General features: G+C 49.1%; 1 protein-coding gene across 1 annotated transcript in view; it reads right to left on the minus strand.

Moving 5' to 3' along the window:
- Positions 1–8,192: 8,192 nt before the first annotated feature.
- GLE1 (GLE1 RNA export mediator) overlaps positions 8,193–16,304 on the minus strand; it is a 336,359-nt gene continuing 328,247 nt past the window's right edge. Inside the window, exons 15-16 of the mRNA XM_085614075.1 lie at positions 12,093–12,156; positions 8,193–8,717 (exon numbers count right to left, since the gene is read on the minus strand). Coding sequence (XP_085470201.1) covers positions 8,649–8,717; positions 12,093–12,156 — 133 coding nt within the window. The 3' untranslated portion in view covers positions 8,193–8,648. The remainder of the gene's footprint in view (positions 8,718–12,092; positions 12,157–16,304) is intronic.

Below are 16,304 nucleotides of genomic sequence, written 5' to 3' on the forward strand. Positions count from 1 at the left end.
ACAAGATATTGTGGACTATGTACTAGGCCTAAGGTCCAGAATGGCAGAGCACATGGAAAAAGCTTCCAAAATATCAAGAGGCTGGCCAGGAGCTCCAGATGCACTGGTATGACCAAAAAGTTGCACTGGTGGAATTCCAACCAGGGCAAAAGGTGTGGGTTTTGGAGCCTATGGCACCAGAGGCCTCCAAGACAAATGGAGTGGACCTTGCCCCATCTTAGAAAAGAAAAGTGAGGTCACCTACTTGGTGGACCTGGGCACAAGCAGGACAACCAAAAGGGTGGTCCAAGTGAACCGTCTAAAGTTTTTACAGGACAGGGCTGACATAACCATGCTGATGGTGACTGATGAGGATCAGGAGATAGAGAGTGAACCTCTCCCTGATCTCCTCTCCTACAGCCCAAAAGATGGATCAGTGGATGGAGTTGTCTTTTCAGACACCCTCTCTGCCCAACAGCAGACTGATTGCAAGCAAGTCTTGCAGCAATATGCTAAGCTCTTTTCACTGAGGGACCTGAACCCTCTGATGATATGGCTTGAGAGCGTATGGCCTGTACCTGCCATGGAAATCTTTTCTCTTTTCCATGCCCACCGCCTTTGGAGTGTCGAGTTCTGCCTTCATCTTGGCCATTTCGTTGGTATGGAATTTAAAGAGTGAATTGCCAGTAAAAGGCGAATTCAGAAAGCGTTGTTAAACTTCTGGCTAGAGTGCGCAAGTTGGAGCCAAGACGAACATCTAGCACAAATTCCATGTGCGTAAGCATGTGCCGGCATGTTTTTTTTGTAATGCAAAAGTGTGATGGAGACAAATTTTAATATGATCAAAATAAATCAATTCACTACGTGATGTAGATTTCCACACATTATCGGTTGTGGGGTATATAGTTTTAACAGTAAAACTATAGATCTGTGCAAATGTAATGGTAATTTCAACTGAAAATATACGTTGTCTGTAGTAACAGTGTGCTATCACACAATGCATACTCCTCTGTACTCCACAGCACTCTACTCCATGTCACTTTACTCCTCTCTACGACACTCCACTGTGCGCCACTCCCTGACACACCACTCTACGACACTCCACTCCACTCTACAGCATTATACTCCACTCTATGCTGTTCCGCTCTGCACCACTCCACTACAGTCCACGCTACTCCAATGTACACCACTCCACTTCTTTCCACTCTACTTAACTCTATGACACACTGCTTCACTCTTCTAGCCACTCCACACTACACCACTCTACGACACGCCAATCTATACCACAACACTCCACTTTATGATCCACTTCTAAACACTATTTCACTCCACTCTACAACGCATTACTTCACTGTATGCAACTCCACTCTATTCAGTTATATGCCACGCCAAACCACTTGACATCACTCAACTCCAGTCTACACCACAAATGTTTAGCCACGTTAAGCAGCAGCCACGGTGGTGTACAATATGGCTAAAACACATTGGCAAAGGCAATAGGTCTTACATAGATGAGCCCTATCAGCTTTGGCAAAGTTTTTTTTTTTTTAAAGCTTTGGCTGTCTGAGAGGTTGACGTCATCCAAAAGGGTGATGTGTGCATGTTGGATGGATGAGGTGGCAAGGAGATGCGAGAATTCATCAATTAAGTCCTTGTTCTGGTTAGGAGGCCAGACGATGAGATGGAAGGTGGCGGAGTGGGTTGCAGAGTGAGAAGCGGCACGTCCATGGAGTTGAATGTTATTTGCTTGTCTAGGGTGCAGTAGCAGGAGAGCTTACAGATGGCAGCGATGCGTCTTCACTTATGTGCACGGTCCACACAATGGATGATGTAGCCTGAGGGATGGACGACAAAGGTGAACCATGCTTCTGTACTGAAGAGGGCATCAAACTTGTGCTAGGTGATGAAGTCTGCGATTATGGTGCGTGGAGTACTGAACAGCGAGCATTAACGAACATGAGATGAAATGTTTATTTTGTAGCTTGAGGGTGTGCGCTAGCTGGCCGGGTGGGATTGAGTGAGTGTGTGTGTGTTGTATAAATGCTAAGTGAGTTCTGCATTGTCTACATCGGAGTAATTGTGGGGACTGGCAGTGTGGGGTCCTGGGTGAGGCACATGATTATATCTTACCTTGTTAAGTTTCAATGGCGCTGGGGAGTTCTCGGCTAAGGTCCCTCCTGGTAGTAACAGGCCATGCCCTTGTGTGTGTAAAGGAATATGCTACTTACCAGTATGCATCTGTTCTTGACATGTAGAGCTGCAGATCTACACACTGTGCATAGATCTCCATCTGGTGTTGGGCCCGGATGTTTGCACTTGTTTTTGTCTTGGAAAGTCTTTGGAAGTCACGAGGTATGTGACTCCTCCTTTGGATCACAGTGCGCATGGGTATCGGCTCCATCCTCAGATTGTTTTTCGCCAGCAGGGAAATGTTGGAGCTTAGTAAGAAACAGGAAAGATGCCCATGTGTGGTGTATCTAAGTAAGATAATACTGGAACAGATAAAGGTAGCTGGGGAGGCGGGTGGGCGTGTGTAGATCTGCAGCTCTACATGCCAAGAACAGATGCATAATGGTAAGTAGCATATTCCGTTCGAGGCATATGAGCTGCAGATTACACACTGTGCATAGATTGTAAAGCAGTATCCACCCCTAACGGCGACCACCAGTATCTGTTGCAGTAGTTTGAAATAGTGTTTTGAGTACAGCCTGGCCCACACTAGCCTCTTTAGTTTGCACATCAACACAGTAGTGAGTGTTTTGTGAATGTGTGAGGTGTAGACCATGTAGCTGCTCTGCAGGTATCATCTAAGGGAATGTTGCCTAAAAATGCCATTGAAGCCCCTATTTTTCGTGTAGAGTGGGCTTTAGGAGGAACAGATAATGTACGTTTTGCTTTATGGTAATACATCTGTTTGCATTTGACAATCCACCTAGCTATCCCAGATTTTGATATGGGGTTGCCTTTATGTGGTGGGGAGAAAGACACAAATAGTTGTTTGGTCTTACGAAAGGGTTTTGTTTTTTCTATGTAGTATAGTAGTGTTCTTTTGACATCTAAGGTGTGAAGAGCTCTTTCTGCGACTGTTTGTGGCTGCGAGAAGAATACAGGCAGCTCTACAGATTGATTGAGGTGGAAGGGAGAAATGACTTTAGGGAGGAATTTAGGATTAGTTCGGAGAACAACTTTATTAAGATGCATCTGTAGAAAAGGTTCTTGAATGTTTAGTGCTTGTAATTCACAAACTCTTTGTAGAGAAGTAATGGCTACTAGGAAAGCAGTTTTCCATGTTAAGAATTATAGTTCACATTTATGTAGGGGTTCAAATGGAGGCCCCATTAGTCTTGTGAGAACGATGTTCAAATTCCACACAGGGGAAGGTGGTACTCTGGGGGGAATTATTCTTTTGAGTCCTTCCATAAAGGCCTTTATGGCAGGTACCCTAAAAAGTGAGAGGTGTTGTCTAATTTGTAGATATGCTGCTATGGCAGCCAGATGCAATCTGATGGAGATATAGGCTAGGTTGCATCTTTGGAGGTGTAGTAAGTAGCCTATGATGTGTTGGATAGACACATCTAGGGGATTAGTGTTGTTGTTATGGCAGTATACTACAAATCTTTTCCACTTGGCTGCATAGCATGCTCTAGTGGTAGGCCGTCTAGCTTCTTTGATGACGTTCATACAGTCAGGAGGAAGGTTAAGGTAACCGAATTCTAGGATTTCAGGAGCCAGATCGCTAGGTTGAGCTGAGCTGGGTCCGGGTGTCTGATCTCTCCATGGTTCTGGGTTAAGAGGCGTGGGGAGAGGTGTAGTTTTTGGTGCGGAACTGAGAGTGCCAGCAGTGTGGTGTACCATGGCTGTCTGGCCCAAGTTGGAGCAACAAGGATGAGCGTTAATGAGTGTTGCTGTAGTTTGCGCACCACTAGTGGAATGAGTGGGAGAGGCGGAAAACCGTACGCAAATCTGCCTGACCAGTTCATCCATATCGCATTGCCATTGGACAATGGGTGAGGATACCTGGTGACAAAGTTTGGACAACTGGCGTTTTCTTGGGTGGCGAAGAGGTCTATCTGTGGTTACCCCCAAGTCTGAAAAACTGTTGAAGAACTTGTGGATGAAGTTCCCACTCGTGGATTTGTTCTGTTTGACAACTCAAGAGGTCGGCTATTGTGTTTTGGACTCCTGGGACATGTTGGGCTAGGAGAAAAAAGTTCAGAGGTATAGCCCACCTCCATCTGCTCTGTGCAAGTTGAGAGAGCTGCAGAGAGTGTGTCCCGCCTTGTTTCTGGATGTAATACATGGCTGTCATGTCGGTGCGGACTAACACAGTCTTGCCTGATATATGTTTTTGTAATGCTTTTAAGGCTAGGAACTCCAAATGGTTGATGTGGAGTAGTAGTTGAGGTGTCCATCTGCCCTGCATGGTGTGATGTAGTAGGCGAGCTCACCAGCCGGAGAGCGATGCGTCCGCTGTCATGACTATTTGAGGAACTGATTCGAGGAACGGTCGCCCTTTGGAAAGGTTCTTGGTGTTCCGCCACTGCAGAGAGCGATGGTACGACCGTCTACCAACACCAGATCTGTTAGTTGACCTTGAGCCTGGTTCCATTGGCGTGCTAAGCACTCTTGGAGAGGACGCATCTGGAGTCTTGCATGAGGCACTATGAATATGCAAGAGGCCATCATTACTATGAGTTGGATGAACACTCGAGCTGGAAGAGAGTGTTGCGGTTGGAATCTGGTGAGAAGTGTTTGTAAGATCGCTATCCTGGCGGGACTGGGTTAGGCGAGTGCTTTTACGGTGTTTATGGTGGCTCCGAGGTATTGTTGCGTGTGGGTCGGTTGGAGCTGGGACTTGGCATGATTTATTGTGAATCCTAGGTTGTGAAGTTGTTGAATAGTGGCGTGAGTGTGTTGTACACACCGATTGTACGATTTGGCTTTTATGAGCCAGTCGTCTAGGTATGGGAAGACATGCATTTTTTGTCTTCTTAGATGTGCTGCCACTACTGCTAGGCACTTGGTGAACACTCTTGGTGCTGTGGTGACTCCTAATGGGAGCACCTTGAATTGATAGTGCTGACCGTCCACTACGAGTCTGAAATTTTCTGTGAGCGCTGTGAATGGGAATGTGGAAATAGGCGTCCTTGAGGTCTAGAGTAGCAAGGAAGTCGCCCTGGGAAAGCAGAGGGAGGACCTGTTGAAGTGTGACCATGTGGAAATGGTCTGAATGTATGTATATGTTTAGAGGTCTGAGGTCTAAAATAAGCCTTCGAGATGCGTCCTTTTTTGGTATGAGAAAATAGAGGGAGTAGACTCCCTTGTTTTGTTGGTGCAGGGGAACTGGTTCTATTGCACTCTTTTGTAGGAGGGCGATTACCTCCTGCTTTAAAAATGATAGATGTTCTTGTGACATTGGACGGTGTTTGGGTGGGATGTTTGGGGGGTAGATGTTAGTTCGAGACAGTAGCCTGATTGAATTATTTCGTGGACCCACCTGTCTGAAGTGATGTTTATCCAGGCAGGGAGAAATTGGTGGAGTCTTCCCCCGACTGGAGTGGAATAGTCGGGGCGAAGTGGAGGGAAGTCATGGGGAAGGTGTGGAGGCAGAGCGGGAGTTATTTTTGCCTCAGCCTTTGCTGTTATTCCCCCTGTAACCACCCCTTTGGTAACCTCTAGCAAAGGTGAATTGTGCGGGAGCTTTGTAAGAGGTGGATGGGCTATCTGAGGAGTAGCCTCGATGGGTGCTTCTGAAGGATGAGCGACAAAAGGATCGTCTGGTTGCTTGCGATTGCAAGGCTCCCATAGATGTGGCGGTGTCTGTATCCTTTTTAATTTTTTCGAGGGATACGTCTACGTTGGGACCAAATAAGTGTTACTCATAAAAAAGGTTGATTGAGTATAGAACTCTGTACTTCTGGTTTAAAACCCGATATCCATAACCAGGCATGCCTGCACAAAAGGACACTGGTGTTAATTGCCCTTGAGGCAGTGTCTGCTGCATCTAGGGCACAGCGAATGGAGGTATTAGTGATGGTCTTACACTCATGGATTAGCTCACTGGCCCTGTTTTTGTATTTGTCAGGGAGGTGCTGCATTATGGACTCAAGTTCGTCATAATGTGCCCTGTCATATCTGGCTAGGAGCGCTTGGGTGTTAGCAATGCGCCAAATATTTGCTGCCTGTGACGCTGTCCGTTTGCTAGAGGCGTCTAGGAGTTTGGATTCCTTGTCTGGTGGTGGTGCGTCACCTGACGTTCGGGAATTTGCCCTCTTCCTTGCGTTAGAGACTACTAAGGAGTCTAGTGGTGCGGGGCCCTTAATGTATACTGGGTCAGTAGGGGCAGCTTTACATTTCTTCTCTATTCTTGGGTTGATGACCTGAGCCCTGACTGGGTCTTTAAATATCTATGTTGCGTGCTTAATGACCCCTTTAAGCATGGGCAGTGTTGCGGTGGATCTTTGTGTGGTGTCAAAGGTATCCATAAGGAAATCCTCCTCTACTGGTTCTGTATGCAGGGCCACCCCTGGTATTGGGCAGCTTTTTGAAGGAGCTGGTTGAACCAGATATTGTCCTCTGGGTGGGGAAGGGGGAAGCCTGGATGGATAAATATCTTGTGGGGTGTAAGGGACATCTGGGACACTGTAATCATCCCAGGGGTCAGGGGAGCCAATAGAGGTAGGGTCCCCAAGGTGTTGATCGTCCGCACCTCCCCCTGCATCGTCTGATGTGTTATCATCTATTGGGGTAGGTGATGGTGTGGGAGAGTGGTGTGGTGGAGGAGGAGAAGGAATCCTCAATGGAGAGGTGGCAAAGTCTCTCTTCTTTGGTGGTGGAGCAGGTGCAGGCATGTGTAGTGGTCTGCATTAAATGACCAGTCTTAGGATCCTTCATTAGAGTCTTTTGTGTAGGATCTGGTCGAAATAGTTCATCTGTGGGAGACAGATCAGTCGGTGCCGAGGGCTTCGGTGCCGTAGGTTTTTTGGGCGTCGCCTCGGTAGCGGTTTTAGGCTTGGAACCGTGAATTTTTGAAGTGTCTTTTGGAGTTGGAGACGGGTGCTGTTTTTCCGGTTCCGAGGACTTCGGTTTGGAAGTATCGGGGCCTTTCGGTGGGCGGCTTTTAGTCGCTCTGAGGGTGTTGTCGGTGCCAAAGAGCTGGTGCTAGCCTTCGACGCCGAGTGCTTCGATGTGGGAGCAGTGGTCGAAGACGCCCTTTTCTTCGGTGCCGGAGTTGGCTTGTCGGTACCGAGGGTAGGCTGACTCGAGCTCGATTCGCCTAAAGGCTTTGCAGGCTTCTTTACCGGGCCCGAAGGCGGGGCATGGGAAGCAGTGTCTCGGCTTGCACCTGGGCCTGGAGGTGGTACAGAAGCCTTATTCGACTCACGGCCCTTTGAACTGGAGTGATGTCTTCGACGTTGGAATCGTCTGCTTCGGAGGCGCTGATGATTGCTTCCTCGACTCGACCCTGCTCCGGAACATCGACGCCCTCTTGAAAGATGTCGTCGGGGATCGAAGAGGATGAGCACGCCATTGTTCTTCGAGCTAGTCAATCCCAGATGGTCTTTTTGGAGCGGAAGGAGGCACAAGCTAGACAGTCCCTGGCCTCGTGCTCCGGTGAGAGGCAGAGGCTGCACACCTCATGTAGGTCGGTGTGGGGAATCTTCGATCCACATCGAGGACACTTTTTAAATGGGGTCCTTTCCATGAGCCGGAGATGAGGCCCTGGTAGGCCCGAAGGCCTTCGTCGACGACCGGAATCGAAGACTTCGAGTTGAACGGCGCGTGTGGTTGGAAACGGGATCGAAAACAATACCGTCGAGATGGGAATGATTGCGCGTCGAAGAGAAACAGTTAATGGTTCCGAGCTGGAACGCGAGAACACATCCAAGCCCGATGGTGGAAAAAAACAATCTGAGTGAGGATGGAGCTGATACCCATGTGCACTATGATCCAAAGAAGGAGTCACATATCTCGTGACTTCCAAAGACCTTCCAAGACAAAAACAAGTGCAAACATCCGGGCCCAACACCAGATGGCGATCTATGCACAGTGTGTAATCTGCGGCTCATATGCCTCGAACATGAAATTATAATAAAAGTGCTCCCTATTCACTTTTTCAATATTCATACAGACATTTGTATAGGGCTCCCGCAATCACAATACAGCACAAGACAAGTACCTTCTCTCAGACAGAAAAGGGGTTGAAACACTGGTCACGTTAAAAATGCTTTATTATAAAAGCAGCATGAGGGATTAATTTGGAATTCACCATCCTGAGTACAAGACTCAATACATTTATATAAAAGTTTCAATATACATATTAAACAAATGTACATGTTATCACAAAAGTAATCTAAAAAGCGTGAGGTGCCAGAAGAAATCCATGATCGTCATGGCTGGACAAGATGGAAAAAGTTACTATGAGGTTATTCGGCCAGGGGCAGGAACCACTTTGCCCTTCTCAGAACCTCAGGCCACGTATAGCAGTAAGAAGCCCCCACGTGGCACTCTTTAGTCTTTGGTAATCACCTGACGACCCATGTACCCATCTCACGGTCTCGAGGACAGGAAGCAGAATGAAGCCCACAACACCGGCTTCTCGGCCCATCTCAGGATCTCCAGGGCAGGAAGCAGAATGAAGCCCACACCAGGGGTTTCTCGGGCCCATCTCAGGATCTCCAGAAAGAGGACTGAAGGAAGCCTTTGGGCAGAGGAATGTCCTTGCGTTGTAGACATTGCTGGAAGAGAGCAAAGGTCAGCGGGGGTCAGCTCAAAGACACCAAGGCAGCGGTGGAGAGATCAGGAGGTCAGTGGGGAGGGCATCTTGGAAAGAGGGGACAGAAATGATTGTCAGGTGGGCTAGGGGGCACGAGGGTGGCAGGGGGCACGAGGGCAGCAAGGAAGGAGAGGGGTAAGGCAAGAGAAAGGACAGCAGTGTGAATCAGGAGGGCAAGTGTGAAAAAGTGGTTATCAGAGAGAAGGGATAGCAACAAGCTCAGGTGGGCTAGCGATAGAGGGCAGCAGGGGGCGGCGGCAGGGGGACAGAGGCGGGGGCGGCGGCAGGGGGACAGAGGCGGGGGCGGCGGCAGGGGGACAGAGGCGGGGGCGGCGGCAGGGGGACAGAGGCGGGGGCGGCGGCAGGGGGACAGAGGCGGGGGCGGCGGCAGGGGGACAGAGGCGGGGGCGGCGGCAGGGGGACAGAGGCGGGGGCGGCAGCAGGGGGACAGAGGCGGGGGCGGCGGCAGGGGGACAGAGGCGGGGGCGGCGGCAGGGGGACAGAGGCGGGGGCGGCGGCAGGGGGACAGAGGCGGGGGCGGCGGCAGGGGGACAGAGGCGGGGGCGGCGGCAGCGGGACAGAGGCGGGGGCGGCGGCAGCGGGACAGAGGCGGGGGCGGCGGCAGCGGGACAGAGGCGGGGGCGGCGGCGGGACAGAGGCGGGGGCGGCGGCGGGACAGAGGCGGGGGCGGCGGCGGGACAGAGGCGGGGGCGGCGGCGGGACAGAGGCGGCGGCGGGACAGAGGCGGGCCCGGGACAGAGGCGGGGGCATAAGTGAAAGAGCTATGGAAAGCGAAAGGTCGGGATAGAGAACGGAATGGCAGCATAGAAAACCAGCATTGGCAAAGCCAATAGGTCTAGCCTTATGTGACAGCTATTGGCTGAGCCAATATCTTTTAGCTATGTTAAACAGCAGAGTGGCTGCTGTTCACTATGGCTTAAAGAGGAAAGTGGTGCACATAAGTAGGGTGGAGTGGCCTAGAGTGGGCTGAAGAAGAGTGGCCTAGAGTGGGCTGAAGAAGAGTGGCCTAGAGAAGAGTGGCCTAGAGAAGAGTGGCCTAGAGAAGAGTGGCCTAGAGAAGAGTGGCCTAGAGAAGAGTGGCCTAGAGAAGAGTGGCCTAGAGAAGAGTGGCCTAGAGAAGAGTGGCCTAGAGAAGAGTGGCCTAGAGAAGAGTGGCCTAGAGAAGAGTGGCCTAGAGAAGAGTGGCCTAGAGAAGAGTGGCCTAGAGAAGAGAAGAGTGGCCTAGAGAAGAGTGGCCTAGAGAAGAGTGGCCTAGAGAAGAGAAGAGTGGCCTAGAGAAGAGTGGTGTGGCCTAGAGAAGAGTGGTGTGGCCTAGAGAAGAGTGGTGTGGCCTAGAGAAGAGTGGTGTGGCCTAGAGAAGAGTGGTGTGGCCTAGAGAAGAGTGGTGTGGCCTAGAGAAGAGTGGAGTAGTGTGGCCTACAGTAGTGTGGCCTAGAGTAGTGTGGCCTAGAGTAGTGTGGCCTAGAGTAGTGTGGCCTAGAGTAGTGTTGTGGAGTGGCGCAGAGTGGATGGGCACAGACTAGCGTAGAGCAGAATGGATGGCAGAGTAGATGGCAGAGTAGAGTGGAGTGTTGTAGAGTGGCGTAGAGTAAATTGGTGTAGAACAGACTGGCATCCAGTGGGGTGAGCTGAACAGGCTCATAGGGCAGAGTGTCGTAGATTACTGTGTCAGAGCAGAGGCGCGTCGAGAGGAGTGGCGCAGAGTAGCGTGGTGTAGTGAGGGGAGGTGTAGCTAGGGATGACAGTAGTACAAATACAGGATTAAATAACTAAAACATTAATAGAGACAGCAGATAGGGTGAAAGCAACGGAAACAAACGGTATATCTGTGTTAAAAGCGGGCAACCACATTGAACTAACCCAAGAAAGAAAGGAAAGCTTACGAAGAGGGCAGCAGGGAGAGAGAGCAGCAGCATAGATAGACAGGAGAGTGGTGAGTGAGATGGCAGGATTGAGATGGGCAGAGAGGTGGAGAATCACAGCATAGAGAAAGGTGGAGGGCAGCAGGAAGAGGAGGGATTGGGGGACGGCAGCAAGGAGAGATGGGGGGACGGCAGCAGCAAGGAGAGATGGGGGGACGGCAGCAGCAAGGAGAGATGGGGGGACGGCAGCAGCAAGGAGAGATGGGGGACGGCAGCAGCAAGGAGAGATGGGGGGACGGCAGCAGCAAGGAGAGATGGGGGGACGGCAGCAGCAAGGAGAGATGGGGGGACGGCAGCAGCAAGGAGAGATGGGGGGACGGCAGCAGCAAGGAGAGATGGGGGGACGGCAGCAGCAAGGAGAGATGGGGGGACGGCAGCAGCAAGGAGAGATGGGGGGACGGCAGCAGCAAGGAGAGATGGGGGGACGGCAGCAGCAAGGAGAGATGGGGGGACGGCAGCAGCAAGGAGAGATGGGGGACTGCAGCAGCAAGGAGAGATGGGGGACTGCAGCAGCAAGGAGAGATGGGGGACTGCAGCAGCAAGGAGAGATGGGGGACTGCAGCAGCAAGGAGAGATGGGGGACTGCAGCAGCAAGGAGAGATGGGGGACTGCAGCAAGGAGAGATGGGGGACTGCAGCAAGGAGAGAGAAGGCTGGAGAATGTGCAGGATAGAAAAAGAGAGGCTGCAGAAAGGGATACAGAGGACAGAGGGAAGTGATAGAGGGGACAGGAGGGAGAAAGGCAGCAGTGGTGGAGAGGGACAGCAGCCGAGAAAGAAAGATGGCAGGAGGAGGAGAGAGAATAGCAGAGACCGGGGTGAAGCAGGAAAAGGAGGGCGGCAGAGAAAACAGCAGAGTGAGAGACTACAGCAGGGGCAAACATAATGAAAGCAAGGGAGAACGGGAGAGACATGGAGCGACAGAGTGCAACAAGGACAATGAGGGATAACAGCAGTGAAAGGGACAATCAAAGGAGAGCACAATGGGGAAGGAGAGAGACCGGTGGCAGCAAATGGAAAGAAAAAGGTCAGCAGGAGACAAGGAGGGAGGTCAACAGGGAAGGAGGAGGGAGGCCAGGTAGAAAGCTGCAGATAGTGAGAGAGAGGGCAGAAGGGGTGAAGAAATAGCAATGGCGAGAGGAAGCAGTAAAGAGAGGGAAGCAGAAAGAGAATAGAAACACAGAAAGAGGGAAGCTAGTGCATGGGCGGACACAAGGCTTGAGCAGGGTGTAATGTACCAGGGAGGACGAGAACAGAGGGAGGGGAGAGAAACAAGGGTGCACGTCCTGCATATAAGCTACAAGAAGCAGGCAATGGTATAAAGGGTGAATACAGGGAGGAAAAGGGGAAGTGGAGGAGTCTGTACCACACCATAAACACGCAGCACAATGGTTACCTCCAGCAACTGCTTCAAGCGGGTGAGAGAGCCCATCTGACCAGAGGAGGTGATCTTTTCAATCCTGCAGAGACAGAAAGAGGTCACAGGGTGCAGAGGACAAAGAATTCAGTGCAGAGTGAAATGATCAGCTGTAGTACTTCATAAGATGAGGAAAAGTGCTGCTTCTTTGTAGACTGTGAGGTTCTATAGTATGAAAGAGCTCAGAGTGAGATCTCTGCATTGTGTAAGGTTCTGCTACAGTATAGAAGAGCACAGAGTGAGGCGATAGCTTCTTCCCTGCAGGCTGTAAGGTGCAGCTACAGAGTAGAAGAGCACAGAGTGAGGCGATAGCTGCTTCTCTGCAGACTGTAAGGTTCTGCTATAGTATAGAAGAGCACAGAGTGAGGCGATGGCTGCTTCTCTTCAGAGTGTAAGGTTCTGCTGTAGTATAGAAGAGCACAGAGTGAGACGATAGCTGCTTCTCTGCAGAGTGTAAGGTTCTGCTGTAGTATAGAAGAGCACAGAGTGAGACGATAGCTGCTTCTCTTCAGACTGTAAGGTTCTGCTATAGTATAGAAGAGCACAGAGTGAGACGATAGCTGCTTCTCTGCAGAGTGTAAGGTTCTGCTGTAGTATAGAAGAGCACAGAGTGAGACGATTGCTGCTTCTCTACAGACTGTAAGGTTCTGCTATAGTATAGAAGAGCACAGAGTGAGACGATGGCTTCTTCCCTGCAGAGTGTAAGGTTCTGCTGTAGTATAGAAGAGCACAGAGTGAGACGATTGCTGCTTCTCTACAGACTGTAAGGTTCTGCTATAGTATAGAAGAGCACAGAGTGAGACGATGGCTTCTTCCCTGCAGAGTGTAAGGTTCTGCTATAGTATAGAAGAGCACAGAGTGAGGCGATAGCTGCTTCTCTGCAGGCTGTAAGGTTCTGCTGTAGTATAGAAGACCACAGAGTGAGGTCGCTGCTTCTCTGCAGACTGTAAGGTTCTGCTATAGTATAGAAGAGCACAGAGTGAGACGATAGCTTCTTCCCTGCAGAGTGTAAGGTTCTGCTACAGTATAGAAGAGCACAGAGTGAGACGATAGCTTCTTCCCTGCAGAGTGTAAGGTTCTGCTACAGTATAGAAGAGCACAGAGTGAGACGATAGCTTCTTCCCTGCAGAGTGTAAGGTTCTGCTATAGAGTAGAAGAGCACAGAGTGAGGCGATAGCTGCTTCCCTGCAGAGTGTAAGGTTCTGCTATAGTATAGAAGAGCACAGAGCGAGACGATAGCTTCTTCCCTGCAGAGTGTAAGGTTCTGCTATAGAGTAGAAGAGCATAGAGTGAGGTCGCTGCTTCTCTGCAGAGTGTAAGGTTGTGGCATAGTATAGAAAGGTGCAGAGTGTAAGGTTCTGCTATAGAGTAGAAGAGCATAGAGTGAGGTCGCTGCTTCTCTGCAGAGTGTAAGGTTGTGGCATAGTATAGAAAGGTGCAGAGTGAGAGGGTTGCTGTAAGAAAGTGCCCTCTTTCTGCATGGTTGCCCCCACTTTTCTTTGCCAAACTGCTGATGTGCTTGGACTGAGTGAGCCCTGAGCTCCTGCCAACCAGGTACCCAGGGTCTATGTTCTTTCCCTAAACTGCATTGATACAAAACCCAACTGCCACTCTTTGGCCACATGTTAGTTCCTTGTCAGTGGTGCCATAGGTACCAAGGGCACAGTGGCCAGGGAAGGCATCTAAGGGCTGTAGCACTTATTGTGCCACCCTTAGAGTCCCTGTACCTTTACACACACCCACACTGCCATTGTAGGCTGTGTGTTTTGGTGCAGAACAAAGTGAAGAGTCGACATGGCACACATCCCTATGGTATCATTTACAAGGGACTGACATGTGACCAAAGAGTGCCAACTGGGTTGTGTATCAATGCAGTTTAGGGAATGAACATAGGCTCAGGGTACCTGGTTGGTAGGAACCCAGGGCACACTCAAAGTACATCAACAGTTTGGCAAAAAGTGGGGGCAACCATGCAAAAAGAGGGCACTTTCTTACACAATGCCAGCAATCCACTGTCTCTGGCATAGGTAAGCCACCCCTCTAGCAGAGTGCACTAGACCACATAAGAGGGTACAGTTGCATAAGCACTGTACCCCTACAGTGTCTAAGTCCATTCTTAGACATTGTAAATGCAGTAAAGCCATAAAGAGTATATGGTCTGGGAACTGGTCAATTGTGCCAATTTGTACTTGGTTTTAGAAATAAAAGAAGTGTACTTTTTATTTTTACATGGTTGATCTGGATTCTGTCTCCGACTGTGTGCACCAGTCTTGATTGAGTGAATACAATAAATGCATAACCTACCCTCTGGATAAGCCTAACTGCTGGCCCACGCTACCACAAAGAGAGCTGTTAGTACTTGTCTAATTTAGACTCTGCTATACCTCTGGGGACTCCCTGGACTTTGTGCACACTATACCTTACTTTGGAATAGCTGTAGGAAGCTGGCTCTGTATATACTACATCAAAGTAAGGTATAGTGTGCACAGAGTCCATTGGATCCCCAAAGGTAGGAAGAGGCTAAGGTAAATAATATCTTACTCTCCATTTGTGGTAGTGTGGGCGAGCAGTAAGGCTGTATCAGAGGGTAGTGTTAAACATTTATTGTACACACACAGGCAAGAAATGATTTCACACACTCAAAGACTGAACTCTGACCAATTTGTTTGTAAAAAACATTATTTCGTTGTATTTTATTTCTAGAACCAAGCCAGGCCTGGTGCAGGTAAGTGAAATAATACTTTGCAAGTATAATGCAGTTGAAATTCGGTAAGATACAATTGCTTGGCTTACAAGCAAGTCAACAGTACAAGTTACTTTTCAGTTACTATTGTAATTGTCTTACAGTTACTATTGGATTACTGTTTTAGTTACTTTTCAGGTTGCTTTTCTTACTCAGTGTGGTATACCTAGATAAATTTGTAAGTGAAAGGACACGCACTAGGTTCTTCAAAAGTTAATTAAATAATCAATTTGTAGCGTGCTGAAAAAGGGTCTCACTATCTGATCAGAGTGTATTCTTAAACCACTGTGTAGGGTCCCGTTAGGATCCGTCCCGTCTTGCACTGCGTAGCCCCAACATCTCGAGGTTATTCAACTATCGTAACATTCAAAATAAATTCAACAACTTGTAAAATCACAGTCATATGAACGAGCTACTTTGGAGACGGTTGCTTAGAAACAGGCTGCATGCGATCGATGTACAATATTTTCTGCCACTTTAACAGAGGATTACTAATTGACTCCTCCATTGGCATGCTAAGGAATGTACACCTTTTGGTCACAGTCCGTATTTTGTTTATCATGAGTAGACAGTTTTATTTTCCATGGCATGAATAGGAAGTTGGGATTATTGCGGTTTAATTTAATGATTCGCTTGGCACCATTAAAATAATATAGGATTTTTACTTTTTTTTCTTATGCATGAAATCACGGCTTATTAACTGATTAGTCACTGCACCTGGGGGTGTTGTGTGAATGGTGAGAATCACTAGGATGGTTTTCTCATGGTTGGTCGTGTTTACATTTTCCTAGAACGGATATCCCCTGAGGAAGGGCTTCTGTCCGAAATGCATCGGGATGGAGGAATGTTACTAACAATTTGGTCTGATTTACATCATTGTTGAAGCAATGTGATTTTGAGAAATCAAAATAGAAGATGGCGAATAACAAGTAAACACCACCAAAAAACAAGGAGAAATCATTGTTGAATTTATTTTGAATGTTACGATAGTTGAATAACCCCGAGATGATGGGGCCACGCAGTGCTAGAAGGGACGGACCTTAACAGGGGACGCCACACAGTGGTATACCTAGATACCACACTGGGACATTTCCTGTATAAAGTTAAGTAATGTAATTTGTTATCAGAACACACTTGTATGTTTATTCATAGCACTTCCAACTCCACACTTAGAAAAGCAGTCGATGCAGTCCTATGGGAAGAAATGAAGTTATTGGGTTAGTACTTTGCTTCGGGAGTTGGTTTGTGGGGTTAGACCAAGGGATCCCCCAGGGTCGAAGATGCATTCTCAAAGCCCCCTCAGTGGCACTAGGGCAGCTGGGTGCTGAGGCCCAATTTTATCCAATGGGGGCTAGGGGGCCTCCGGTTGGTGGATGCTCACAAGCAGGCGACAAGGTTGTGGCTCAAAGCTCCTGGACTTACGCTCAGGGCAAAGGGGGATCCTAGTT

The sequence above is a fragment of the Triturus cristatus genome, chromosome 1_2, assembly GCF_964204655.1.
Source record: "Triturus cristatus chromosome 1_2, aTriCri1.1, whole genome shotgun sequence".
Taxonomy (NCBI): domain Eukaryota; kingdom Metazoa; phylum Chordata; class Amphibia; order Caudata; family Salamandridae; genus Triturus; species Triturus cristatus.